Source organism: Neomonachus schauinslandi, chromosome 1 (genome assembly GCF_002201575.2).
Source record: "Neomonachus schauinslandi chromosome 1, ASM220157v2, whole genome shotgun sequence".
NCBI lineage: Eukaryota > Metazoa > Chordata > Mammalia > Carnivora > Phocidae > Neomonachus > Neomonachus schauinslandi.
In genome coordinates, this window is record NC_058403.1 from 127654933 (window position 1) to 127671390 (window position 16458).

Consider the following 16458-nt stretch of genomic DNA (forward strand, 5'->3'; position numbering starts at 1 on the left):
ACTGAAGCCCAGTGCTCTCTGATTTATTAATTATGAGATTGAGGAGGGTATCATTTTTATAGCTTAGGACTTTTTATTTTGGCCCTACACAAATATTCTGTGGTGCAAGATGGTGACCGTTACCTATCTCAATATCAGAGCCCACAGTAGTCTCTATGTCAGTAATTGACTTCAACTGATTTTCTTTTAGAAACAACAGGCTCCATCCCTATCCAGAGATTAAACTCCATGAAACCATTGCATTTGTGCCTTGTTACACATGGGGAAAGCTGCTTGAGCACCTAGGTAAGAATTGAGATGCTAACACCTAATATGTTCTGTTTAAAGAGCTGTTCATAATATTTGCTGTTGGTTTGTGGTGCTGGAAATGATGACTTGGTCCCCAGTAAACAGCATCAATTGAAAGTGTGTTCTGTGTTTTAAACAGGCAATTCTTCAGACAGTCATCATGGGTATTCGAGGATTACTGAGTTTTGTGGAAGATCACAGTAATGAGTTCTTCACTGATTTGAAGTTGCGAGACACAAAAATTGTCATTGATGGCTATGCTCTCTTCCATCGGCTTTGCTTCAACTCAAACTTGGAACTTCGGTATGGAGGGGACTATGATTCTTTTGCAGATGTTGCACAAAAATTCTTTGAATCACTGTTTGCTTGTAATATCTGTCCATATGTTGTATTAGATGGAGGATGTGACATTTCTGATAAAAAGCTTAAAACTCTAAAGGATCGAGCTAGAGAGAAGATCCAGATGGCTCATTCCCTTTCTGTTGGTGGGGGTGGATATGTGTGTCCCTTACTCATCCGGGAAGTGTTCATACAGGTTTTGGTCAAGCTACAGGTGTGTTTTGTCCAGTGCTTTTCAGAAGCAGATCGGGACATTATGACACTAGCTAATCATTGGAATTGCCCTGTGTTATCATCAGATAGTGACTTTTGCATCTTTGACCTAAAAACTGGGTTTTGCCCATTGAATAGCTTTCAGTGGAGAAATGTGAACACTATCAAAGGCACACAAGACTGCTATATCCCTGCCAAGTGCTTTTCCCTGGATGCACTCTGCCATCATTTCAGCAATATGAATAAAGCTCTACTGCCTCTCTTTGCGGTGCTATGCGGAAATGATCATATTAATCTGCCCATCATAGAGACATTCTTAAGTAAAGTACGTCTTCCTCTTGGAGCTACCAGTTCTAAGGGGAGGAGACATCACCGAGTTTTGGGACTTCTGAATTGGTTATCTCATTTTGCCGACCCTACTGAAGCACTGGATAATGTTCTGAAATATCTCCCCAAAAAGGATCGTGAAAATGTTAAGGAAATTCTCTGCTGTTCCATGGAAGAATACCAGCAATCTCAGGTGAAGCTGCAGGACTTTTTCCAGTATGGTACTTACGCCTGTCCAGCCGCCTTGAATCTGGACTTACCAGAATGGGTATTAGTGGCTTTGGCCAAAGGCCAGCTATCTCCTTTCATCAGCGATGCTTTGGTGCTAAGAAGGACCATTCTTCACACACAGGTGGAAAATATGCAGCAACCAAATGCCCACAGAGTATCTCTGCCCATCCGGCAAATCATCTATGGGCTTCTTTTGAATGCCTCTCCACATCTGGAAAATATGTCCTGGGATGCATTGCCTTCTCAGCCTCTAGCTTTCAGCGAAATGGAAAGGATTAATAAAAATATCAAAACATCGATTGTTAATGCAGTAGAACTGCCCAAGGATCATTCTGACTTAAGCAAATTGACTGAGGTAAGTGTAACACTAATCTAATTTTTGTAAAGTATCTTACAGGTTAAAAAGTGCTTTCATGCATATTATCTCTCTTAATGTAACCAAATGAGGTTGGTTGCTCTAGTCCCCCCATTTCATAGGGGAGAAAACTAGGACTCAAAGTAGGTTACTGTGTGATATGTCAGCCAGAGGGTTGCAGTCAAACCCAGGTTTTTAGCCCCAGATCTGCCATTTGCACTCTACTTTAGTAGTCTGTGTTATTTTGCAGTTATTACTACTAGTCTGTTGATACTAGCTGTTAATAAATTGGGGTCATGTGCCTTTAGAAAAAGAAAAAATTCTGAGCTGCAAAAAGAAGTGTGCCTTGAAGGTATTGATCATAGGCATAATGACTATCTTAGACTGCATCAGATTTCAATTAGTAAGATTAATACTAATTCTTGCTTGGTCTAATTTTTCATTTTTATCGATGAGGACCTTTTTCTTAGGCTTTAGATTTATGGCATCACGATGATTAGTTTGATATTGAAAATATGAATCTTAGCCTCAGTGTTGTTTAAACCTGAGTAACACTCACACCAATCCACTTTTCAAGATAAAAAATAATTTATGGATCCCAGTGTTTATTGTTTGTAATATTACATAAATATATTAAAAATTATAAATAGAGGGGCACGTAGGTGACTCAGTCAGTTAAGCATCTGCCTCTTGATTTCAGCTCAGGGTCCTGAGATCGAGCCCCGAGAGGGGCTCTGCACTGGGTATGGAACCTGCTCAAGATTCTCTCTGTCCCTCCCTGCTCACATCCTTGCTTGGGCTCTCTCTCTCTCAAAAAAATTATAAATATGAAACTGCTTATGCTAACACAATTAAATTTACAAATTAAATGCAGATAAACTTAAAATACCAATTGCAGTGTCTATTCAGAGTTTTCTTAAATTCAGCTAATACTCAGATTCATGAGACTCTCATAGACCATTCCTGGTAGGTCTACTCAAGCATGTAGGACAGCAACCATTGCTTCCCAGCAGTTTGAATCAGGATTTTCTTTCCTGTGGAAGTTTTTGCAACAGTTTCCACCAGTGGTTCTCCACTGGGATGATTTGTCCCCCTACCTCCCACAGGGGACATTTGGCAATGTCTGGAGACACTTCCAATTATCACTACTTAGGTTGTTGGGGGAGGGAGGGGTGTTGCTACTGGCATTTATTGGGAAGTTGGAAGCATCCAAGCATGCTGCCGAACATCTTAAAATGCACTGGACAGCTCCCCCAAGAACAAGCATTATCCAGCCCAAAATGTAGTAATGCCAATAGCTGGCCTACACTGTTGGCTAGGGACTAAATTCTTTAATCTCCCCATTAGTGCCAGCTCAGGCAGGAGGAAATGAGATCCACATCAGGTGGGTATCAGTGTCTCCTTGGCAATGAGGAATGACTGCTAATGGGAACAGTGTTTCTTTTTGGGGGTGCTGAAATGTTCTGGAATTAGTGATGGTTGCACAAGCTTATAAATATACTAAAATCACTTTAGCGTTTCAGAGGGAGGGGGTTGGGGAGATGGGGTAACAGGGTAATGGGTATTAAGGAGGGCACGTGTTGTGATGAGCACTGGGTGTTATATGCAACTAATGAATCATTGAACGCTACATCAAAAACTAATGATGGCTGACCATAAAAAAAATTAAAATTAAATAAAATTAATAAAAATAAATAAATAAATAAAATTAAATAAAAATAAATAAAAGGGTGAATTTATAACATGTGAATTATATCTCAATTAAAGAAAGAAAAGGTCTCACTGGCCTCCTTCCCCCTCCTTTTTTGTAACAATTCCATAAACATAGCTTCCAGGCTCCCTGCAGGGCCATGCCTAAATATAGGTCACTGTGCTCAGGGAAGCCCCATGATATGATGTCCCCATCTGGTGTTTACAGTTCATTTATAGTTCAAATCCAGATGCAGTTTTCCAAGAGTCATTCTTACCATGCTAAGTAAAACAACTAACTTTATCACGTTTCCAGGGTTACAGAAGTAGAAAGTTGAGCATAGGTCAAATTCCAAACAGAAGGGATTTATTAAAACTTTACCTATACCAATAAAATTGAAATTAGCAACATTCTAAATGATGGTATTTTGTTAAAATTATTTCTCCTCACAACATAAATGGTGCTGTGTTGGAGAGTTTTTCAAACTTTTTATGGGGGCACCTGGGTGGCTTAGTTGTTAAGCGTCTGCCTTCGGCTCAGGTCATGATCCCAGGGTCCTGGGATAGAGCCCCTCACCGGGCTCCCTGCTCAGCGGGAAGCCTGCTTCTCCCTCTCCCACTCCCCCTTGCTTGTGGTCCCTCTCTCACTATATCTCTCTGTCAAATAAAATCTTAAAAAAAAAAAAAGTTTATGGCTTTATTGAGAAATGACGTACTGTGAAGTGCCCATATTTAAAGTGTGCGTTTTGATGAGTTTGTTTACATTTGTGAATCCATCTTGCAATTAAAATAATGAATGTATGCATCACTCCTAAAAGTTTCCCCTTGCCTCTTTGCAATTCATCCCTCCCTGAGTATGTACACATAGCAAAGTACACAGACGATTGTATAGCTTGATGAATTTTCACCAACTCGACACTTCCATGTAAAAAACGCCCAGATGAAGACACATTATCAGCACCCCAACAGCTTTTCCCTAATGTCTGGTTCAAGTGCTCCCCTCCCACCTCCTGTAATCACTATCCAGGCCTGTAATAACATTGAATAGTTTTAACTTTTTGTATCTTATAAAAATGGGATCATATAATATGAATTCTCTCATCTGGCTTCTTTTATTCAACATGTTTGTGAGATTCACATCACTGTGAGAAGCTGTAGATCATTTATATCTCATTGCTATGTGGGAATACGCCACAGTTGACTTATCCATTTTGCAGGTGATGGGCATTTGGGTAGTTTGCAGTTTGGGCAATTATGAATAGTGCTATGAACATTCTGGTGCACATTATTTATTGAAAATATGGACACATTTCTATTGCATATACCACTAGGAGTGGCATTGTTAGGTCAGAAGATATGCGTATGTTCAGTTTACAAGATATATTGCCAATGGTCTTGCAAGGTGGTTTAACCAATTAATATTCCCACCAGCAGCTTATGAGGGTTCCTCTTAATTTAATCCCTTCCTGACACTTTATCCTTTAAAAATTTTTTTAGCTATTCTGATGTTTGTATAGTGGCATCATTTTAGCCAATTTGGTGGGTGTTAATTTGCATTTCTCCGATGACTTATTTGGGCACCTTTTATGTGCCCATTGGCCATTTGGATATTGTTACATAATTTCCTGTTCAAAGTCTTTTGCCCATTTTTCTGTTGGCTTTTTATTTCTATATATGGGTCCTTTGTCAAATAACATGTAAACAGACTCACATTCTCTAGGTTCTTTTCATTCTAGTATATTTTGATGAACAGAAGTTTTTAATATAGTCCAATTTTTTTATTATTTATGATTATCATTTTCTGTGACCTACTTAGAAAATTACTGCCTACTTCAAGGTCATGACAGTTTTTTTGCCTTTCTTATTTAGATCTCTGATCTATCGACAACTGATCTTTTGTGTATGGTGTGACATAGGGATCAGGACACGTTTTCCCCCATATAAAAATCCAGTTGAGTCAATGAGTGTAGCATGATGATTATACTCCTTGCTAAGTGGAGATGACAAGTGTTCTCATCACTTACCTGTATTCAAAATAGTGTGAAATTTTAGTTCACTTTCTGTGTGGTGAGATCTTTCGGCTTTCCCTAGGCATAAACTCATCAATTCTTTATTTAGCTCAATGTTGCTAACTCTAATTAGCCCATGATAATTCTAAATGGTATCAGGAGCAAATGTGATTCCAAAGACAAATGCAGGTATACAAACAGAAATTTTGTGATAGCTATCTGTTCACTTAGAGGTAGTAATAATACTTGATCTGCCTTGTGCCAGCTGTTGTAATAGAAACTTTATATTTTAAATTCCCACAGTAACCACTGTAGGGTAGGGTTTCCATTTTGGTTTTGTTAGTTGCAGTGAATAGAGCTCCGCTCAAGTTAACCAATGAGAGGTTAATCATAAGGAGAGATGGAAGTGGATTATTCTTTGGGAGTAAGACAGTGCCAAGACCAGCCTCTCTCTGGGTGTCTCTGTTTCTCTGTGGGGTTTTCTTCTACATGTTTGTGCTTTCCTTCACCTCCGGGTAAGGGAAAGGAGTTGTCACATGGGGTAAAACCTAACCAGATTTAAGGGCTGTGAGCAGCAGTTCCTCTTTTGGAAGGGGCTGAGAACTGGTGGATTTCATGAAACATCTTGTGTAATTCATTATAAGCCCATTTACAGATAATCAGACTGTAGAAAAGCTCAGAAACTTGCCCAGTGCTGTACAGTTAGTGAGAGATAGAACACCTCTAAGGTCAAAGCCCAAACTCCACTTTGTTCATAAAAGTTGTAACTTGGCTAGAGAATCCAATAATTTAAGCATTATATATCAGAAAAGAATTCATGTTTAGCTTTACTTGGTGTGTTTTCCTACCAGTTGAGATCATAGTTTTTTTTACTCTAAGTAGTTAATTGCTACTTCCCATAGGAGTGATTGATTACACTGTAAAGCATTTTGCATATTTTTAGTTTTAAAAAGCTTATCAGTATCAGAATTTTAAAACCAGTGTTTATAAATCATTATGTTTAATACTCTCATGCATCAGTGATGAAACTACTTTGTCAATTATGGTGTGTTTTATTTCAGGTTAACATGTCCATTCCCAGCGGTCAACACACTGACTACAAACTAGGTTTTAGATGCTGAGCAATTGTTTCATCCTTTCAGAAAAGTTAAGACAGAAATCATTTTCTGGCTGCATGTAGACCCTAGGAATACAACTCTTTTTTCTCTCTTAAAGTTTGATCATAAAGTTCTTCTGAAGGTGCCCTTTTAATAGTCCTAATTTCCTTATTTGTAGAAGCGTGTGATCTAGAAGGTCCCTTATGGTTCTTAAGATTCATTAAGATAAAGTTATTTCAAGAAGCCTGAAACCCTCATAACTGTTAACTTGCTTTTATTTGAAGTGCACTCTAAAGCACGGAGTAAAAGTGAGTGTGGTGTGTTACTGCAAGCACAGTGAGGTAGTCCTTAAATATTACCATCTCCCTTGACTATCTCTCTCACCTACAAGCAGCTACCCTGTGTGGGAAAACAAAAAGATAATAAACATTCACCTTACGGGTAGGGACATGAGACAGGACCCAAACAAACAGAAGCTTGTATGATATGCATATAATCTAAGTTTGCCTTCTAGAGGTCATCGGTAATGGCACCATGAAGAAGGTGGGGCCTCAATATTCACTGGCAAGTAAGAGTAGGGTTAAGTATAGATCTTTGTTTCTCAAAGCAGAATAGTTAAAATTCAGATTCCTGGGTTCCTCACAAATTTACTGAATCAAAATTTAGGGGGTGGGACCTGAGGACTGAATTTTTTAACAAGCTTCCCAAGTGATATATCCACTGAAGATGTTCACCAGCCTACATGGAGGATGGAATGACATGAGCAAGGGCTGTGTAGTGAGGGTAGACAATGTATCCATTCAACCATATTTATTAAGCACCCAGTGTTTTCAGTGCTTTGAATGTGGCTGATTTCTTTCCACAGGAAGATGATAAACTGACAGAGCAATTCATTTGCATTAAAGTCTCTTCATACTAGGGAAAAACAAAAAAAAACAGACATTCCCCAGAGTAACTTGGAGGATGTTTGGTATGTATTTTCAGCTGTCCCTGGCCAAACGGCAGATACTTCTGTTAGACACCCTGAAGGTGAAACGGACCGTCCTGGAATCAATCCCTTCTTCACTGAAGCTGCCCATTTCTGTCAGTTGCTACTGGTTGCAGCACACAGAGTCCAAGGCAAAGCTACATCACCTGCAGGCCTTACTGCTAGGGATGCTGATGGGGCCCTTGCATGCCATAATAACCAGCCCTGGTAGGTATCTGGAAATTCCAGGAGTATGTATTTGCATGTTACTTGCATATAATCACAAGTTTAAAGAAATGAAAAAAATTTTTGGATTATTTACTCCCATCAGTTATATCCAGAACTTAGGAAGAGGCACAAAATAGCACTCATTCATTGGCAGATGTTTCTGAGCACTTGTGTGTGCCAGGCTCTGTGCTGCAGAGCTTGACTACAACGGCACAGCAGTGAAGATGTGCTGGTACTGTCCCACCTGCTCTGTGGCACCTAATGCTTTAATCTATGAAGTGTGAATGTAGAATGTGCCCGTTACATTCTGTATTCCGTGTACCCTGGCCCTATCAATAGAGTGGCAACATCATCACTAGAAACCGATTTAAAATTGTCCATTGGTGAAACTTCTGAATACCTACAACCATAATAAACATTCATGCTTGTGCTGTTTTGTTTTTACTTTTTCTCCACTGTAAGTTTCAATTAGTGTGTTAGTGATGGTAGAAATAGTAACTTTTCTTTCTATAATAGAAATACACTTTAAGGCAGTTTCAGCTGCATCCAGGTATCAGGTGAAATAAATGAGGATGCACTGGAGCACTTCAATTCTCTAGTGGAAATACTCCCTTTAAAAGATTATGAATGCTTTAACACTTTATCTAAACATGTATAATCATTGTCACACTCCAGAACAGTGCTAATATCTAATCTAATGGCCACTAGTCATGTGTGGCTATTTAAATTAAAACTTCAGCTTCTCCTTGACACCACGCACATTTCAAGTGCTCAGTAGCCACATATGGCTAGAGGCTGAATTGGACAGCACAGATACAGAACATTTCCATCACTGCTGAAAGTTCTGGTGGATAGTGCTACTCTGGAGTTTACTTTTTAAAATAAGTTAAATGAGAGTGAACTAGTCTAGATTCCAGGACCCCCAAGTGTGAGAGTAGTTGTCAGAAGGCACTATTGTTCTAGGACAGCCAACTTAATGCCAAACAAGTGAAGGCCCTCTATTAGTTTTCTCTCATTGAATAATAACTGTAGTTTAAGAACATTCTCAGGGCACAAGCCTGGGAAGTTTTTACCTGAGTCCAACAGAAGGGGCATGTCAAGGGTCTGTTTCTTTTCTTTTAGGAATTGTGGACCCCGCACCCAGGCAGGCTCAGTGCCTTGCTGCTCGCTAATTGGTAAAAGGTGGGCCTCCTTTTTATTACTTTCCAGTTGGTCCGGTATCATTTTGTACGCCCCTGCACAAGCAAACGTGCAGAAGCTTTTACAGTTGAACACACGCAGCACTCTTCGTTTCCTAGGGCTGTTGCTTCTTGCCTCTTATTCTCTACTGTGTGAAGGAGATGACTGACCATATTCTCCTTGAGTCATGCTTTTGTTTTCCTCCCACAAAGCAGAAGTTAAAGTGTGCTTTGAACACAGAGGCTGTGTTAAGTGCACTATAGCGTAGGGGCCTCCATGGAAGGAAACTTAGTGAACGAGAACAGTGAAGAGAATGATATTTAATAGTAATTTGTATTTTTCAGAGAGACAGATTTAAGGTTTGGAGAGTTCAGATGCAGATGTATGTTTAAGGTCAGGTAGTAAACCAGTGGAAGAGAGATTATTTTAAGGAAAAAAAATAAGTACTTCAGGGTTGAATAAAGTTAGGTTGTCATTAAAAAGGCATTTCAGTATAAATATTTCAATTTACACAGCAAGGCTTTCACATTGACATTAAAATAGTAAAGAGCCAGAAGAGAAAAGCATTTTGGTTATTTAAACTAATTTTTTTTCTTTATGGACTTCAAAGTCCTATATATAGAGAGAAAATTACAAGCTATACAGTGTTTTTGGAAATACTGCCCTTGGGTTGTTTCTTTGTCTAGATAAGGAAGATCTGCGGGAAGATGGTGCTAGGATGCTGTATGAAGAATTCCAAAGAGTGAAGGAGCAGACGCGGCCGGGCACGAGACTGGACTTAGACACAGCTCACATCTTCTGTCAGTGGCAGTGCTGTCTGCAGATGGGGATGTATCTCAATCAGCTGCTGTCCACTCCTCTCCCGGAACCAGACCTAACTCGGTAAGCACCACGGGAAACTAGTTCAGATGGCTGCACACAGAAGTAAATACTTTTATTTATACTTAAAGCACATTATGTTTAAAAAATTAATCTTAGTATAATTGGTCTTGGATCACTATTAATAGCCGAAGAGCTGGAAACTGGAGAAATACTAATTTTTTCCATACTCCCAAAAAGTTTCCATGATTAGATCAAAGATTAAAAAACCAGCCCCGTAAAGTAAGAAAAGAGGCAGTTGGTAGGATATAACTCATTCCTTCATTTCTCTCAGGTCTTTTTCAAATATCACTTTATTAAGGCTTTTTCTGATTACCCTTCTGGAATATTAATTCTCTACTTCCAGTCACTCTAATCCTATTACTCTTTTGGATTTTTGTAAATTCCATTTCTTACCACTTGGCATACTGTTCACATACTCAAATATTTATTAAATGCCTACTCTGTGCTAGAGTGTAGTGAACAAAACATTTTTTTTTTTTAAATCTCTGTTGTCATGGAGCTTTTATTCTAGTGAGATGACTATTAGATGCTTCAGTGAACTTTAGGGGTTTTTGTTTTGCCAGGTAAGTATGAAGAAGGGAGAGGCAGCCTGTTGCCAGGAAGTGATTATGTTGGACTATGTAGTTGAAGCTGGGTAAGAAAGAAAGATAGCAGTAGAGTGTGGGCTAGTGAAAAAGTGCTACTACATTCAGTGGGTTGGGACTTCCTGGTGATTGTCCATCCAGGAAATCCCAGAAGGAGGGAGGAAGATAAAGGGGAGACTGTTAGCAAATGGAGCTGAGATTATAGATATGCTTTGTCTCTCCCCACTTGAATGCAAGCTCTGTGAGGACAGGGACTTAGCTATTTTCTTTACTTTTATAGCCCCAGGGCCTAACATATAGTAAGTACTCAAATATTTGTCAGATAAATGAGTGATATATGAATGGAGGCATATAAAATATGCTGGTGTGACTTTAAATGTTTTAAGGTATAAAGCTTCCTAAGCAGTAAATATTGTTAATACATCCCTAGGCCTAATATCTGCTGAGCTAACCCTAGAACCTTCTACAGTAAGATTAACTGGCCTTTGACCTATCGATTCTTTATGCCTTTCCTTAAATAATTTAGGTCATTCTTGACTGGATCCTCTCTAGCTACCACAAATTCCTTTACAACAGAACAGAGAAAAAACAAGACCGAACAGTTCTCTTCATGATTTCAGCAGGACTGTTCTTGCCTCTCAGCATTACTAGAGCTTATTAAATGATGATCTTACACTGATTAAATGACAGTTCTATATCAGTTGCTAAGGCACCAGTTGATCAACTTTGTCATTAAGTTATATATTAAATTTGTGGCTTCCAGTTAATCCCATCTTATGTTTCTGAAGTAGGTTCTCAGTGCAAGTGAATCAGTGAACTTGCAAATGATGCCACTAAATTTTCTCATATTTCAACAGACGGCCTATTTGGTTTATTGGACATTTTTAATTCCTTTTCTTTGAAGTGTTAAGAGGCCTGCTCAACTTTTGGCTGGTTGCAGAACTAGCAAGCATCTATCATTTTTTGATAATAAAGTTTTTAAATATCATCAGCCAAGTTTGTAATAACAACTCCATTCCTTCCTTCAAGAACAGGTTTTTTTTAAGTAATTTTAATAATAATTTTATAGAAGAAGAATTCTCAATGTTTAGCTGCATTTGTTGAAGCCAATGTTAATGACCGTTGTCTCTGCACTGAACCTATGCTTTACCAACACACTTTTCTCTCCCGTTGAACAGACTCTATAGTGGAAGCCTGGTGCATGGACTATGCCAACAACTGCTAACATCAGCTTCTGTAGAAAGTCTCCTGAGCACGTGCCCTAAGGCAAAGCAACTATACGAACATCTGTTCAATGCCACAAGGTCATATGCCCCTGCTGAATTATTCCTACCAAAGGGTAAATCAAATTCAAAAAAAAGAAGGCAAAAGAAACACAGTACCAGCTGGTCAAAGAACAGAGTGGGAACCACCTCAGACACTAGATGCTTGTATGAGGGAAGCAATCGTTTTGGGCTATTAATGGTTGAAAACTTGGAGGAACAAACTGAGGTCTCAGAGCTTGAATAAACTCAGTCTGCAACCAGATGTATAATTCTTAAAACTTTGTTACCTCCCTTAAAATGATTAACTGTTTTATTTAGAATCTGTTAGGGAATAAACATTGTAAGAGGCAACCTTTGAATCCCAAGGTATTTTGTATTCTGCTTTTAATAAATACAACCTGATTTAAGAAACTTTTGTATTTTCTTAAATACACTTGAAAGCATGTTTGTACTTCTTATGTTCCATTTCAGGAAGTCCATAACCTTTACATTGCAGCAATTCAACCGGCTTTGTTTCCAAAAAGAACAGAAGTCCTACTTCAATTATCTCCTATAAGCAGAAGCTGGGTTATTATTTTAAACATTTATTTTTTCTCAACTGTTTCCTCTTCATCCTTTATTCTGAAAGGTCTGAGGCCTTGGAAGAGAAAAGTGAGGGTACCAGAGAGAAAGTAAACACCTTTTAAGTACTAGGAAAATGAGACCATGGCAGGCTTAGGAACACTTTACATGCTCCAGGTTTTAAAGCATAAGTTAAAACTGTAATGGCTCCAACAAGTTAAGAAATAGCATCCTGAGCTCCTAGATCTAGAAGAGAAGGAGGAAACACTATGAAAAAATTAAAAAATTAGTAATATATGCAGCAATACCAGAATCTTAGGCCATTTTTTCTACTGCAGGTATTGACCCATTAATGGGATATGAAATTAATGAGTCATAACCAGCATTTTTTAAGTAGAAATCATCAGACATGCATATCATATATTAAATGGTTATGCAAAATGTTATTTCTTACTGTGGATTGCAGTCAAAAGACTTTGAAAGGCACTGCTCTGGAACATACTAAAGGCTGCTAAAATTATAAGTACCAACAGAATTGTGAAAGTGCTGGCCAGTTCCAAATAAAGAACTTGAAAGTAAGCAAGTGGAATGAATCTAATTATTGGGCAAGATCTAGAGATCTGGAGGTAGATTCCCAACCTTTATTTTATTTGCATTCCTACAAATTGTTATTCCTTTCTTCTGTAATCTCTCACTGGTATATTCCATCAGTGAGAACCTTAAACATGGTTTTAAGCTACCATTTTGAACAGGCCTATGTTCAGTTCCTAACATCTGGCAAACAAGTCTTTCCACTTTCCTAGTGAGAACCATACTCTTAGGGGAGTAAGCTCAGCATCAGCCAGTGTTACATACACACCTTCCAAGTGTTGACTGGCAAAAACACAATCTTACTTGTTCCTAAAGTTTTCAGCCCTAAAGACTGGCTTTTGTTTCAAATAAATAGTTCTTGAAATAAGGAAATTTTTATTTTAGGAGGAGTGCGTGGGGCTCTGTACTAAGTTTCTTTTTTATGTCTCTAAAGAGATGGTTATTCACAGAAGAATCAAAAACAGTCATATGCTCTATTTTTGATATGTGTTTTTCCAGCAAACAGTAAATCTAATGGAGACTACAAGCACATTAAGTCCTTTGTTGCATCAAAATTCTTTTTCTTGATTCCTGCAGTTGGGGGCCAATCTGGAAATTACACCAGCATGAATGTCCTATTTCCTGGCTTTATTATCAACACTGCTTTTGCAAACCACCAACCCTGCATGAAAAACTATTTCTACTTCCACTTTGGCAAATAACTGGTTTGACAGGCACCTAACTGAAGAGTGTATGGGCTACAGAGTTTAATTAAAAGTCAACTGAATTATATCACTCATATTTTTCTTTCATTAAAGAGTTTTTCAAGCAAAGGGGCCCCTCCTTCAGTAGACACCGAAGTCAGGTTCCCTTCTCTAACCATTGCAATCAGGGCCATTCACTTGAAATTACCCAGCCTTGCAGTGAAGGAGTTAAAATCTAATAATGTCCATTTACTCTTACTCTCTGAGAATTAAGGAGTTACCCCACCCCATTACAGATCTTCTCCTGGATGTATAAATGAGAGATCATAAGCACTCCACAAGGTATCTGAGGGGTTTACCAAAGAAATACGACATAGTACCTGGTCCCCAAAGTCATACTTACATAAGCTGCTTGGGGAGACAACACACAATGAAATAACAAGAACATTTTATGAAGCAATCTGTCAGCCACAAAGTGGCAAAAGTGCAGACTGAATGCTACAATAAAGAGAGCAGTCACGAGGTGAGGAGGGGTTAAAGCACAAGATTCTCAGACTTGGCTTTGAGCCTGGCTTTAAGAGACAGGGATGTAATTCATGAAATACAGGGGCAATGGTAACACCTCTACAGAAGAATAATGTTATATATTCCATATTCTATTTGGAAAATTTGTTTCCTGTTTTTAATCAAGTCTTTAGGTCTTGCTCGCTCTTTCTGATTCAATTCTAGCTAATGAAAGCCCACCTGAGGCTTTGCAAATATAAGTCTTCAATTAGTTTAAGTACCAAAGGGACTCTGGACAGTTTTTTAAAATGAATAAATTGGAGCACCTGGGTGGCTCAGTCATCGGCTCAGGTCATGATCCTGGGGTCCTGGGATCGAGTCCCGCATCGGGCTCCCTGCTCAGCAGGGGGGTCTACTTCTCTCTCTCTTTCTCTCTCTCTCTCCCTCTGTGTGTGCTCGAAATCTCGCTCTCTCTCGCTCTCATTCTCTCTCAAATAAATCTTCAAATAAAATGAATTTTAGTAATAAAGCTAAAGAGAGAAAAACACTATAATATAATCATACTCTACCTAGTTGTGATAAAATTATACTTGAACTTCATTTGTACAACCCCTTTATGATAGTTAGACCTAGAAAGCTTAATGTATATATCCTGTAACTATAAATTCTAAAGGCTTTTCAAGATGAGTGATCATGACAAAAAAAATTCAAATTAGTTTTAGTATTTAAGTTTAGATTCTAATTCAAATTAATTATGATTTTAGAAGATAAAGACCTTTGGGATGCCTGGGTGGCTCAGACGGTTAAACGTCTGCCTTTGGCTCAGGTCATGACCCCAGGGTCCTGGGATCAAGTCCTGCATCAGGGCTCCCTGCTCAGTGGGGAGTCTGCTTCTCCCTCTGCCTCTGCCTGCAGCTCCCTCTGCTTGTGTGCTCACTCTCACTCTCTCTGACAAATAAATAAAAACTTAAAAAAAAATACAAAGATAAAGACCTTTCTAAATAGAAAGGTCTTAGAATTATCTTTTCTTCTTTTGTGCATAAATGAATTAATGATGATGCCTCAGCTACCCTATCTGTAAAATGAGGATCACAAGAGTTCAAATTGTTAGAGACAAAATGACATGTACTTTTAAGTTACTTCACCCAGTGCCTGGCACTAGAAACATGTAAGGAATGCCAGCCATTATTGTTACATCCACACAAGAAGACCAAGAGCAAAGCAAGGGATCTGAGAAGGAGAGGTGGCTGAGCAGAAAGATCAAAGTACCGTGAAATTAGTGGCTGCCAGAGCTAATGGCAGAAATTTTGCAGAGGCAAGGAGATCAACACTATCAAATATGGCTAACATGAGGACAAGAACGTGAAAACATGAAAGCAACTTCAGCAGAACTGTCCAGCTGAAGCCACACTAAAAGGAGAAGGGCCAAGAGAATGTGAATAGGCAGCCAAGCTCAACCTTAGAAAATAATGAAAAAAGACCAGAAGGAACTATCCCTGTGGGTACTTGTGCCCCTCCTTCCCTTTTTTCTTGTTATCAAGGGATTTTCTGTATTGTTTTTAAAACCCAATTTGAAAGAGCACTGGATATGTTTAAAGAAAGGAAAAAATTAAGAGCAGATATGACCACTTCCTATGAATTTCCTCTTCCTGCAACTGCCAGAGCTATCTCCTGGCCTTATCCCATAATCCTAAGGAGGCCAAAACGAGTTTTCCCCCTTAGTGAGCTTTCCAGAGTTCACTGGGTACCTCTTGCTAGCACATGTTATTTGGCTGGCTGGCACTCCGTGAACCCAGAGCAGCACCTGGAGAGCAGTCACCCCCCGCCAAGATGAGCAGAAACAAGTTCACTTCCGTAAAAGGACCAACACTCACTAGTACTTGACTCCAAACACAGTGACCTTGTATTTTTTAGTGAGGTGGATATAGTGTACTTAGTATATATTGCATTAACGTCTTATACATTGATGCATTTCAGTCAAGACAGCTGGAAATGATTCTGCACCTTGTAACAATTTGAAATTAAATACTTATTTTGGGAAGATGTATTAAAAAGATGCCTCCCCACTTTTAGCAACAGCTTTCTGAACCATATATGGTAAGCTGCTTTGGCATTTCTTTCCAGGTCTGAAATTTCCTAAAATTCAAGTTCATCCAACTATAAAAATTCTAAGATGAGGACCTCATGCTGAGGAAGAACGTTTTTAAATTCAAAGCCATGACTGCCAGGCCATGTACCAGTCTGTTAAAATGGGAGAAACAGATGAATGTATTTCCAGCTTGTTTCACTGGATCTAGTTTTCAGGGAGAAAAATCAAATTTCACACAAACATGTTGCAATGCACATGCAATCAGTTTTATTCCAAACTAGTCTTGATAACATTTTAGATATCTGGTTAAAATAGCACAATCTTTCAATATTTATATATTTGTGTGTATACATGTGTACATGTATATGCACATACAT

At 38.7% G+C, this 16458-nt stretch overlaps 1 protein-coding gene across 1 annotated transcript; it reads left to right on the plus strand.

Annotated features, from left to right (window-relative positions):
- Positions 1–193: 193 nt before the first annotated feature.
- On the plus strand, positions 194–12064 carry ASTE1 (asteroid homolog 1). The gene is made up of 5 exons (XM_021678897.1): positions 194–285; positions 428–1753; positions 7533–7743; positions 9609–9804; positions 11567–12064. The coding sequence occupies exons 2-5, from the start codon at positions 449–451 to the stop codon at positions 11895–11897; spliced, it is 2043 nt and encodes a 680-aa protein (XP_021534572.1). The 5' UTR covers positions 194–285; positions 428–448; the 3' UTR covers positions 11898–12064.
- Positions 12065–16458: the final 4394 nt, after the last annotated feature.